Source organism: Manacus candei, unplaced genomic scaffold (assembly GCF_025592945.1).
Source record: "Manacus candei isolate 608988 ecotype Guabito, Panama unplaced genomic scaffold, ASM2559294v1 h1tg000040l, whole genome shotgun sequence".
Lineage (NCBI taxonomy): Eukaryota > Metazoa > Chordata > Aves > Passeriformes > Pipridae > Manacus > Manacus candei.
The window spans coordinates 557,091-569,965 of record NW_026138088.1 but is presented as its reverse complement, the minus strand read 5'-3'; the positions used below and the strand labels follow the sequence as shown (position 1 = coordinate 569,965).

The 12,875-nt window shown below is 47.4% G+C and overlaps 1 protein-coding gene across 4 annotated transcripts; it reads right to left on the bottom strand.

Moving 5' to 3' along the window:
- Positions 1-349: 349 nt before the first annotated feature.
- Positions 350-12,618, bottom strand: ETV4 (ETS variant transcription factor 4). Of its 4 annotated transcripts, XM_051794828.1 has the most exons (12): positions 12,467-12,618; positions 12,286-12,379; positions 12,061-12,108; positions 9,190-9,243; positions 7,688-7,808; positions 6,968-7,126; positions 6,333-6,577; positions 4,601-4,675; positions 4,435-4,503; positions 3,892-4,064; positions 2,762-2,863; positions 805-2,138 (listed from the first exon to the last, which is right to left on the bottom strand). In XM_051794828.1, the coding sequence occupies exons 1-12, from the start codon at positions 12,509-12,511 to the stop codon at positions 1,917-1,919; spliced, it is 1,407 nt and encodes a 468-aa protein (XP_051650788.1). In that variant the 5' UTR covers positions 12,512-12,618; the 3' UTR covers positions 805-1,916. The 4 variants fall into 4 exon arrangements, with proteins under 4 accessions (XP_051650789.1, XP_051650788.1, XP_051650786.1 ...); XM_051794826.1 differs by having other exon boundaries at positions 12,286-12,618; XM_051794827.1 differs by having other exon boundaries at positions 3,892-4,061; positions 12,286-12,618.
- Positions 12,619-12,875: the final 257 nt, after the last annotated feature.

Here is a 12,875-nt window from a genome sequence, read left to right as displayed (position 1 = left end):
TGGAGCTTGGCTCAGGGGCCAGTGTGCTGTCAGTGTGGAGCGTGGGTGGTGTTCTCTGCAGCTGCAGAGAACTGTTCCCCTGACACCAGGTGCAGCTGGAGGTTACATATTTCACTGTGATCTTTCAGGCCTGGTTGTGAGCAAAGTGTTCATTTCTTCAACTCCATCAAGATTCAGAAGTAAACATGCATCCCTGAGCCCTCTGGATCAGCTACCCAAAGCTGCAAGCTGGTGCCAAGGAGCTGTGCAAAGCAAGCTCAGGAGGTAAGGGAGGACCAGTCAGGGGCTCAATGAAGTTGCACTGGCCAAAGATGTAGACCAATTTATTAATTATAGTATTTTTACACTCATAAATAGTAAAGGCAGCTTTATATCCAAGGGTTCCTCTTCACCCTCACTTCTGGGATGCTGGGTGGGCACAGGGCACGGCAGGAGGGCCAGGAGCTGCCAGAACACCAAGTCTCTGGAGTGCACAGAACACAGAACAGGCTGCTCTGAGCATCTGGCCTCTCCTCAGGCAGGGAATGCTGCTTTTCATGGCTCTCTTGCTCGGGGACAAGGCTGGGAGGGTTGGCATTAGCCATGCAGGGGAAGGTCATTGGGAGAAATCAGGCTTTCAGTCAATATGCAGAATTTTCTCTACAGGCTACCATGCTGGTGGGATTGGCAATGCTGTGTATTCAGCAGCTGAAAAATCATTATGAAGCAGTAGGAAACAGGCTTTTTCTGTATAGGTGCACTGTACTGCTCCTTGTCTAACTGGGAACGTGGCTGGAGCTGCTAATTAAAGACATCTCTTAATAAGGATGTGGTACTCATTATAAATGTTCACTATTGTGGAAAACCTGTCAGTCCCTCCATGGGGCTGCAGAGGGAGCTGCCTTTTCAACATATCAGGATTTCCCTCAAACATGCAAAGGTTTGTGGAGTTTAAGACTGAATTCCAGTATTAAGATCTATGTATGGTTTAGGTTACTTTGTACAGCGTTTTTATCACACCTCCACCAGGTTCTTTTCTTGCCTTAGATGATTTTTCTAGCCAAGCCCAGGATGGGCACACTCAAGAGCCTGACAGGTCTTGAAAGATCCTGAGGATGTTTGTTGAAAAAGTTGTTCAGTTTGGAAAAGCCATAACTCTGTGCTGAGCTGGTGTCTCAGGCCTTGCTGCTTCCCCCATCCCTCTAACTGAACATGGCATTGGCTTTGACCTGTGTCCCAGACCAATGCAATCAGGCACCTCTCTAGTTCCCCTAAATGGTGGTGTGTCATCTACAGGACTGCTCTAATCCTGGCCAGTGCTTCCAGCTACCCTGCTCAGAGCGCCTGAAAGTCCTAGAATGAGCAAGGAGGTGATCAGGCAGGAGCATGCACATTCAAAACAAGTATTCCCCCAGGGAGGCATAAGATCTGTGACCACTATCCTGCAGCCATCCTGAGAAGGCAAGACTGGCCTTTCAGAGGTGAGTCCCTGTGGTCAGAGCTGAGGGCAGGTTACACAGAGGTTCAGTACGTGTACTGGAGGAATAGAGTCAGCAGCAGCCTTGTAGCATTCTCATATGTGAAAAAAAGCCCAGTGGGACAGCATCCCCTCCCTCCCCAACGAGAGAGACTGCACCAGGCGTGTTTGATCCGTGCTGCTGAAGCTGTAGCTCCACTGCTTGGAAGGTGTCTGCATGGCTAAGAACATGTGCTGTCCTGACACACAGGAGGGGTCTTATCACAAGCACACGAGAGCCCTGTCTGCTGAGAGGTGGTTTATCCACATGTGTACCTGAACACTTGTCCTGACCAACGCAGGTGTTCGTAGCTTAGTGCTGGCCTGAAGAAATGCTGATACCAACTGAATACTAACCAGCTATCTCCTATACACAACCATGTATAGAACGTATATACACAGCACTGTGCTGCCACCAGGGCTAGTACGTGTAGCCTTTGCTGTAGAGCTGTGGAGGGAAGCTCCCAAAGTCTGGCAGGTAAGTGGCATTTTCGTCCAGGTGGGAAAGAGGCACCGTGTCCTCCTCGCTGATCTGCCGCTCGAACTCTGCCTTCAGCGCTGGCCGCTGGTTGTCGGGGAAGGCCAGTGAGAACAAGGCCTCGGGCTCACACACAAACTTGTACACGTAGCGCTCCCCAGCCACCTGCAGGGGAGAGATGAGGTGAGGTGAATGCTGCAGGCCCACAGGCAGCACTGGGCAGTGCTCCTCAGTGCCTGGCAAGGCTTGCAAAAACATGGGAGTCGTGTCAGAGCTGTAAATGTCTCCTTGTGCTGCCTTCCTGCTGCTCTGAGCTCCCCTGGAACAGCTCCTGGGAAATGGGATGCTGCCAGTGGACTCTTTGTCCAGGTAACAACAGCATCAGCAGTCCCTGAGCAGTCTGTACTGTGATAGTTGCACTCCCACTTATCTCTTTGGTGCCCTGGATCTGTCACAGACCATCCCTACTACATAGGACAAAGCCTCGGGCAGCCTTTCTCTCACAAAAGCAAGTCTAGACTGACTGTATCTCCTTTCAGCTGCATAATTTCCAACTTTCCTGGCTGCAGACACACACAGAAAAAGAAATCACGATTCCTTTTTGTTTTATTTCTCATACATTGCCTACATTCAGCTCCTTCCCAGCTTTACTGTTTAACAGCTGCAAAGAGAGATTGTGGGGAGAGAAAGCTTGGGATGCCTGGCTAGCTCAAGGACATTCTGTACCTGTCTCAAACAAGAGAAGCATCACTTAAAAGTCATGGTTTCCTCCTGCTTTGCAAACTGACCTTCTGCATGATGCCTTTTTCATAATAGTAGCGAAGGGAGCGGCTCAGCTTGTCATAGTTCATGGCTGGACGGTTCTTTTGGATCCCCCACAGCCTGGCCACCTGCAGAATAAAGCAGGATAAAGTGTGGAAATGTCTCTGAACCCAGCCCAAGGGCAAAAGAACATTATCTAGCTGGTTCTCTTTTGAGGAGTGACACCACAACACGTAGAAACATTTAAATAATAGACTCATCAATAATTTAGCAGCTTTACAACAAGAGTAGAACTCAAGCTGAAGCACTCTGGATCACAGAGAAATTCTCCTTGACCCTACAGGGTCATCACTTCTTCTCACTCTCCAATACTCTGAAAGTCTGAGGGTGCTAAAGAGCTGCTTCATCCCATGCTACACTTACTCTTCAAGGGTCCCATGTTTGTCAGGAGCTGAAGTGTGAAGGAACCCAATGGAAGAGCCACGTGCCTTCCTATTCCTACATGATTTTCAGCTATGTCTGTGAGACTCAGAAATCCATTGTAAGCCTATATCAACCCACCAAAACAATTCATCTGCACTGAAAGTGCCCATAAAAGTTGATATGTAGCAAGAACAGTGCTAAATGCAGCTCTAGTTGAAAATAGATGTGAATAGATATTATAAACACATCTCCTAGATACTGTCAGGCATCACTGTGTTTTTTGGAACATGGCAGCATTAGAAATTACACCTTGGTAATGTCATTTTGATATAGACTAGGACATATTTTCTTCCAGATTCTTATGAGGACTTCTGCAATCATTAGGGTTCAAAACTCCAAACCTCCATGTCAGAGTCAAGTGTAGAGCAAGATAAGACAGCACAGGTCACTGCAAGCTTGAGATTCAAGTATCTAGGGAAGTGAAGGCAATGGGCAATTTGACTCACTGCATAGCTGAGAGTCTAAACTTACATATAAGCAGCCTTCCCTAAACCTGATATTTGTCACCCAGGTGTTTTGACCTTTTCTAAAAACCTCGACTTCCTGCAGGGTCTAGAGAGCACCACTGGTAGGCAGAAGCTTCACAGGAAAGAGGAGAAGCCACCTGGGAATTTGCAGCCCCAGAAACGGTGGCTGCTTCCCCTCAGCCTGTAGAGAAACTCCATGGTATCACCTCTTCTGGCTCAATGAGCTTGAACTCCATCCCTCTGCCAGTCCAGGCAATGAAGTGGGAATTGGTTGGGTCATCCAGCAGAGCCACAAGAAACTGCCAGAGCTGGAGAGATCCCCGTCTTTGGTAGGGAGGTCCTTCCCGGTACCCTCCAGCTTCCTGCTTGATGTCTCCTGCTGAGAACAAACAAGATGTTTCTAAGGATAGCAGTGCAAAAACCATTGGGGAAAAAAAAAAAAAAAAAAAAAAGAAGAGACACGTTTAATGTTTACCTGGAATATTTCAGTTCACATGAAACAGAGTGGCCAATTCACAGGCAAAAATCAAAAGCAGCTCTGATGAACCTCACAATTAAGCTACTTGTGCTAGAAGGCCTGTTTGCTGCTAAGAAAGCCCAAGAATTGGGATACTGAAAAGCTGAATATGAACCACAGCTAACACACCCACAAGAACACAGCATAATGAACTATGTGGACACTGGTCAGGTGGCTAGCAAAGATGCTGGGTAACCCTATCTTACACCCAAACTGTGAGCCTTTCTCCAACCTTCAAATTTTTCTGGAACAACACAGACATCATCAGTAAAGGACCTCATCTGCTTGTCGTAGCTGCAGCCTGAAAGAGAAAGCAACACCAGCAGTCACAGCCAGCCAGGAGAGTACCAGAGGGCAATTCCATGCAGGGAAAGGAAGTCAGTCACTGCTTTTCTTACCTAATGTGTCTTCTGTGTTTGAATGGCTTGGATAACTCTCAGCATTTACATACATGGAAGCACAGTCAGGAACATCTACAGAACAATTAACAAGCTCATTTGTTTAAAAAACACGGGTGGCAGAAAGATCTTGCTCTCCAGAGGTGGATAGGTGAGTGCAGCTGTCTGACCAACATCCTCTCAGGGCCCTCCCAAAGGGTTAGTGTCAGAAAGATAACTACAACTTCACCTGCATCATCTTTCCAATCGTGCATTACAGTAGTTTTTTGTGGCACTATCACACAAGATCCTTCAGAGTAGCTGGGATAGTTAGCCTGTCACCTCGACACCACTCTTCATTCAAAATCTTGGACAATGGGCTAAGTTTGAATAACACCTCTCCCTCATCTCAGTTTAAGACAACTACATCCATTCCCAGGTAAGAAGGCATTACATTTTTCATACATTCATGTGATAATCTAAACAGAGCAGTAGCATCTGAATGTTTCTGCAGACAGTGTCTCTCAAATGTCATTTCAGATGTCTCAAGTCTCCCTGTTTTTTTCACATCATGATGGGCATTCTCACAAACAATTGAGAAAACAAAAAGAAAAAAATAGCCTGAGTTTAAAAACAAGCAGAAGGTCTTTCCATGCTCTCTGTAGTGTATATTGCTGCCTGAGCACTGCAATTTGTGTCTTCTGTATCTTGTGTTTTCTGAATCAAATCTATTTTCTGTCCCCAGCTGAAACGGAAGCTGTAACTGGGAGCTTTGGGAAGATTTATCTTATGTTTCCCTCACACTCCTGTGTTCAGCCATTGCTTTCAGCAGATGTTTTGCTGATGCTGAGGGAAGAGTACTCCGAGCTGACAGAGTGGGTCTTATTACAATCATAAACTACTCTCACAAAAAGCATTCTTCTGGGTTTGCATTTTCTTCCCCTGCCTGCACAGAACTACCCAGTGAAAGTGTAATATCAGCCTCACCACAGTGGTGGTTTTTATACCCTCATGGGAGCTTTTTATTTATGTATTTATTTCTGCTAAAGGAAACAATTCAAGATGTCCATTAAAATACCAGGAAACCAGAGGTATCATTCCTTCTGGAAGAGGCTATTGCAAACTCAGGGTAGTGAGTCTTTAGACAGGTCTGCTGAAAAATTAAGATTTATTCCTTGTGGAAAAATAAGAGGATCACCTGGTGGACCTGGTATCTAGAGAGCTATTTTTGGGATGATAAACTTTTCTTCTCTTGTGATCCCCTGAAATCTCTGTTCTCTGTGCCCTGTTTCTTTGGGAAGTAGCAAGTGGAAGCTGACACTCCAAGGGACACCAAGCAGTACAATGGCACTGATGGTGTGAGTGGGCTAACTGTGAATTTTGAGAGTCTCCCCACTGGCTACTTATTCCCTTGGGGAAAAAAAATAAAGCATACTTTAATCTAGTTTGAATGAATTTAACATCACCTTCTACCTCCTGTCTTACTAAAGCTTCCAACTATCTACCAGAAGGTCTTTCTCAGAACATGCATGGAAGGTGAATGTCCCAACTTTATCTTGGGTGCAGGGAACAGATGGAAATGTTTAAGTTTCCTACTACATAACCAGTTACCCAGCCCAGTTTCCCAGACCACACGTGCTCCTGAAGAACTATTTCAAAGCCCAAAGCCCACCAGTGATGGATGTTCACCCAGGAGCTGCTCACTGCCACTGATGCCTGGTTTCTGCAGTCAGAAAGAGCTCGTTGTGCCCACCTGAGTCGTACATGTAGTCCACCTGCTCCTGCTTCACCACCACAGCTGCTGGGTACTGGTGGCTGCTGCCTGCCTGGCTTTCTTGCTCGTATCGTGGGTCATGGTGCTCCTGTTTGAAGCCCTGGTGAGGGTACTGGAGGCAGGGCTTGGGCATCTGGCACTGGTAGGCAATGGGGTCTTCCTGGGCCACGCCTTGGGAGGAGGGGAAGGAATGGCACATCTCCACAGGTGGCTGATAGGCAGAGCTGGAAGAAGGGAGAGGACATGAGAGGGCTGCTTTCTTGGCCCTCCTGGTTTCAGCCCTGGTGGGGGGCTGGTTGAGGGACAGAAACTTCCTCAGCCTCTTACTAGGGCTGTAGGAGCTCACTCACAGCTAGGGGAAGAAGGGACCCCAGTGAAGGGTGTTTCCAAGGGGAGCTGCTGTACAGCCCATCATTCACAGAATCTAGCAGGGGTAGGGTTATGGACTTTGAACCCTAGGCAGCAGCAGTGGATCCCATGGGAGGGGATCCTGTGCTCACTGTAAACAGAGCACTTCCATCTGCATGCTGCAGCCCTTCCTCCCTGAACCACCCAGGAGGGCAATCAGGGCAATCCTTCTTGCCAGTGGCTGCCTCCTCCTGGCAGTAACTCACCCGTTTTCATTGAGGTATCCACAGCTGGATGTGGAGTGGGGTGGCCCCACAGGGCTTGGGAAGCTCCTGTCCTGTCTAGGGAACTGTTGGAGTGGTGACTGTGTCAGGATTCCCGGGCTGGGGGACTTGATTCCGACTCGTCTGGGTTGATCATAGGCACTGCAACAGTCAGACAGATATTGGAGCATTACAGCTCTCCTAGAAGGACTTGTGGCAGCACCTGGGAACAGTATATCAAAGGCAAACATGCTGTCCCTCTGTGCAGCCACCTAGGCTGACAAAATCCCAGCATAAACACCCTGCTCTCTGAGTATTAGTTGACCCCACACACAACAGCAACAACCCTTCAGGTAGAAAACCAGGGAAGGTGTCTGTGCTGAAGAAGCCACACTAGAGCTCAGGCAAGGGCTTGGCACTATGGGCAGTGGTGTGGGACAGATTTTGGAAGGCAAGGGGGAGAGGCATGTGGTAGATGTCAAGATTGTGCTCAGCATGAAGACAGACGAGGAACAGCACTAGGGAGAAGAAAAAAGAGGCAAGGCCAGACCCACCCTGCTCAGCTCTGAGCTGCCCAGAGCAGGGACTGGCTGTCTGAGCTGACCCACCCTTGGGTCTGGACTGAGCACACAGGCAGGGCTGTCACACACTCCATTCTTAGATAATGCAGTAGCACTTTGTTTCAGAACAGCTCCTGCCTCTCCCCTGTGTAAGCCACGTTACCTGGTGTAAAGGCACTGCTCACTGTGCTGCTGGAAGGGCTGCTCGTGGCTGCAGGACAGGGGGGCTTCTGAGGGGCTCTGTGGTTCCTTTTTGATCTGAGCAGGAGGACTGTGAAAAGCTACTGCAGGAGGGAAAGGAAAGATCAAGTTGACACTTTTCTTCTTTATAGACAGCTATGATTATCTGCCAGTGAATTGCCAGTGGAGCTGCCACCACCTTGTCCTTGTTCAGGTGGCTCTGAAAGAAACAAAAACCAACATGCACAGCTGCTCACTGGACTTCCCTGAGCGCTGCCCTGGATTTAGTGAAGTGTGTATGACACATCAGCCTTAAAAGAGCAAACCTAAGGTAGTGTTAACATGCTCTGTGATGATCCAGAGCACTTTGAAAAGGATTTAGAGTGGGTATGTCCTAAGCTATTCAGGGCTGGGACAGACATTTTCTGTTATAAGGTGTAGCTTGCACATTATTTTTCAGAACATAAAAGCGAACTTTTGATTTGCATCATGCAAAGTGGTCTTTGCCATACCTGGGAACCATGTCTTGTGAGAAGTATTATTATGTAGCACTGCATTAAATTATAATACACTAATATGATGACACGTTGGAGATGTCCTGATAGTACAGTTTGTCCTACAGGAAAATAAATGTGAGGTTTTTGTAGACACAGCGATTACAAAAGTTTAAGGCTTTCTGTGGGAAAATACTACTATATATATATATATTGGATAAATCCACAAGATCACAGAGCCTCCTGTTGTTTCTGGCTCCAACTGCTCCTCAGGCACAACTGGCTCCTGTGGTTGATCCTGTGGCTGCCATCAGTCAGAGCAGAGGGACCTGTTCACAAACAGCTCTGGGCACTGTCCAGGGTGAGGGAGGGCTGAGTGTGCTGACCCAGCGGTCTCCCCACACCTGGGATGGATTCAGTGTTCTGAGCATGACACTCCTGCATCTGTGCAAACACTCCAGGCCCAGGGAAGGGCCAGAAGAGAAAAGAGTCTTTCTGTGCCTGTAGCAACCCTTTTCAATGTATGAAGCAAACAGATATATACAGTCCATCTAAAAATGCTGATTGGTCAGCTGAGTCTCGAGGGTAAAAAAAATAAGTTCTCTCTCCAGTGCACTGACCTCTGTGGAAATTTCAAGAAGCTGGATGTGTTAGGAGCAGCCAATGCTTTCCAGACCCTTATAGCTGGAACAGGCTATTACATTACAACTGACTCATGAATTCACTCAGAGTGAAACACGGGCCCATCCTCAGTTCCGGGTCAAAAAGAGGAAGAAATGAGATATATGACTCAGAGACCAAGCCCAGCTGTGCTGCAGGGCCAAGTACAGGGAAAGGAGGTAAACAAGAGCAACCAGTAAAAGTGTTTCATTTCAGTTTTCATGGGGGAAACTGCTCTGGACAGAGAGGAGAGGTATCAGCACAGGAAAGGCACCAAAATTTGAGTTTGCCCTTCTCCCCTGAGACATGTGATCCTCCCCGTGCTACTTACAGTTTTCTGAGTGAAAGTCAGGCACAAACTGCTCATCACTGTCTGGAACTTGAGCTGTCAGGAGAGACAGAGAGACAGAGAGAGAGACAGAGAGAGAGAGAGAGAGAGATGAAGAATTAGTTTTGGCACTTTGTACAGAATAATTAACAGTACAGCAGAAATAAGTCTATGCAGGAAAGAACTGAGCTTTCTGCTGGGATGGCTTTAGTGACTAAGGATAATTTCCCTTTGGGATTAATGAATAGTGGTGTGTCCTGGGAGAAACTGCAGGGAGAGAACCTTAACCACAGGACATACTGTGTTAGAATATTTTATTACTTCTAACAATTACTTTTGCATACCTTTTAGTGCAGGGAAGGGAGAGCTTGCAGCAGATTGTTATTTGATAAAGTCTGTTTCTATTGCTGAAAGAAATGCTGCTGCCAGTGTATAACAGACAAACCTGCAATTTCTCTTATTGCAGAGTGGACAACAGACTGCACTCCCTCTAGAGCAAAACTTTGCTCTGAAGCAAATGTGATATAGTCAAAGTTAAGGGACATAAGGAGTGGAAGCCCACTAATCTCAGTCACTTGAAGCTAACCTAGACAAGACATGCCAAAAATAAACCTCAGGGAATAACACTACACCAACAGGCAGTGAATCAGAATGGAACTAACCAAGCTCTTCACACTGACCTGTGTGACAACAAACTGGAACTATAAACAACAAAATGTGGGGAACGGAGGAAAAAAACACCTAGAAAATTCATTCTATGAATTGTCTTTAAAAAGCAACATTGAAGTAGGAGAAATGACCAGGATCACATTGTGTGAGCCGAGTTTGGGTTTTGCAGCCCGTGTCCCTGAGGCTCTGTGGCACCGCTGAGGATCTCATTAAGAGAATTACATGCTGAAAGCAATAGCCACAGAGGAGATGTGAAATGAAGGGCAAGGCTGAAATGAGAGCACACAGCCTCACTGCTGGGCAGGGATGTTTGCAGGCAGCTACAGACCTGCACTAGGAAGGCTAAAGTGAAAGTTGCCAGAAGAAAATTTCAATTTTTATGTTCATAATCTACTTCATACAGTTGCAATACAGACAGAGGTTTTCTTGTTCTCCCCAAACCAGCACCTATATTTAAAAATCTTTTTTCAGTCACTCAGACATCGACACAGGTCCCCCATTTCCCACCCTGCTTTCAAGAGCCAGAGCACAAGGGCTTGTGTTCTGCCCAAGGACACCCAGAGATGTGGATCTCCACCTCTCAGCCAGCACAGGGACCTGCCTCTGCCACTTTTCTTCAGGGAAGATTTTTTTTTTGTTTCTCTGAATGCTGAAGCACTTTTATAAATTATTTGGCTTGAAACTACTTCCACACAATTAGCACAGTTAGCAACTGCCAGCTTCACCCCAGTGCAGTCCACCAGATTCTGTTAGAAATGGTGCAGAGGAAAACTTTAGATTTTTAGTAAGAAGGCCTGGGATTTTTCAGCATATGTTTCTTTTAAGAGCCATCTGTATGTAGAATTATTCTTTGAAAATGACAAGTCAGGTGTTAATTGACACTATTAAAAATACTCTAAAAAGATAAAAAAGAGAGATCCCTATAACTGAAATCACACAAATATATATAGTGACACATATACACACACGTACACAGATGTATATGTGGTTTAAATTCATTAACCTTTTAGCCTGATTGCTAATTTCCAGTTTGTTTCCTTCCTAGGTTTGTTTCTCTTTTATTTCAAAATTAACAATAGACAACACCAAGAACTATGGGAAAAAAAATAGCTGAATTTTTTAACTAAATGTGGAAGAGAATAAATAACATATTTCATATTTTTGCTTTTTCTTCTGCATTGTTTAGGAAGATACTCTTAAGTGATCTATTGCCTTCATCTCATGGACAAATGCTAACATGGAGACATGCAAAAGACATTATTAAAAATATTTTCACCATTCAGGAAAATGTTTTGGCATACAGGTGAATACAGAAAAACAAAAATAGTTTGCTTCAGAGAGTCACTTTTCTTGTTAAAAAGTCTGGAAATGGGAGTCTCTGTGGGAGAAACCAGTTCCCCTATATGTGGTCTGAAATCATAATCTAGAATATTAAAGCACAGATTGAATTTCTCAAGGATTTCACTTGGACTCTGACCACATGCTATGGACTATGCAAAATAAATAAAATAATAATAATAAAAAGACCTCTGCCTATATTCCAAACCCATTCAATAAGGTTTGCATTATCCTTTTCTAATCTGGTATAAAAGCAGATCACCTCTTTCTCTTTTTCTAGGAAACGGATCATCTCTAGTACTGGAATTGAGTAAGTTCACTGCTCTGTTTAAAACTAGTTTCATTTAGAATTAATGGGACTCCCTGGAATTCGAAGTTTTCCTTGAGGTTCAAAGGCAAAACAATTTAGACACCAAACTGAAAAGTGCTAATTCCAGGAAGTTCCCCACAAAGTATTATTAAAAAAAAAAAAAAAAAAACCAACCAAAAAACAAACAAACAAAAAAGAGAGAGAAACATTTTGTTCCCCAAATTAAAAGAATACTTTATTGTTTAAGAAAATGCCGACGTTCTGGCAAACAACAAAGATAAGTGACAAATTAGCATAAAATCGAACCAGTTACAAATAGCCTAAAACGAAAATTGTACCCAGGAAAGCGGGCCAGCAGCCAAGTTCCATTCATAAGCAAATGCCCAGCACAATGGTGTCATTCAGCGTCTTCATTTACTCAAGCCAGAGGTTGGCAAGCCCGAAAAAAACACTTTTGTTTGGAGCCAGGCAAACACAGCAAAGGAGCAGGACAAACCTCGCAAGACAAACAACTCAAAGCCCAGCAAAAGCAAACAGAGCGAAGGGAAGGAGCCTACCTTCGGTCAGCCAGGTCTCCTGGAGCTGGCTCAAGTCCTGGAAGAGCTCTGCAGGAGAAGGGAAAGGATTCTCAGCGGAGCACCGGGGAGGGACAAGGGGCTGCTCCGGCCCCGGCGGTGCCGGCGGAACGAGGAGGTGGGGACGGAGGCGCAGGGGGAGGACCCGGTCACTACCCAGACGCCTCCACCATCCCCATCCCTTCCTCCACCCTCAGACCCTCTCACCTTCCGAGTCCTGCGCCGGCGGCACCCCCGGCTCACCGGGAATCTTCCCAGCGCCCTGCGCAGCTCCGCCGCCGGACACCGCCTGGCCCGGGGGCTGCTGCGGGAGGAGCAGGTCAGCGCGGAGCCCGCGGCGGGAGCGGAGCCCGGCACGGGACCCCAGCCCGGCGAAGCCGCCACTCACCTGCGGGAACGTGAACGGCACCTGCTGGTCCAGGTACCCCTTCATCCTGCCCGGGCACTGCCCGCGCCCCTCGGGGGACAGCACAGGGGCCGGGGAGCGGCGGGCCGGCCCGGCCGGGGGGGTCCGCACCGCGCTCCGCAGCCGCGGCAGTTCCGCGATCGGCCGCTCCCGGGCTCTCCCGCCGCCCCTGAGAGGCGCAGCTGCCGAAACTTGGGATACGAGTCGGGACCGAGCCCGCCAGCCCCGTGCCGGGACGAGTCCCCCCGCCCCGGGACAGAAGCCCCGCCCGGCGGATCGGGCCGGGCCGGGCCGGGTCCGGTCGGTTCCCCCGCGGTCCCTCAGCCCCCGCGGAGCCCCGAGCGGCCCCGCCCCGCGCTCAGGCCTCCGTGGGCCCGGGGGCGGTCGCCCA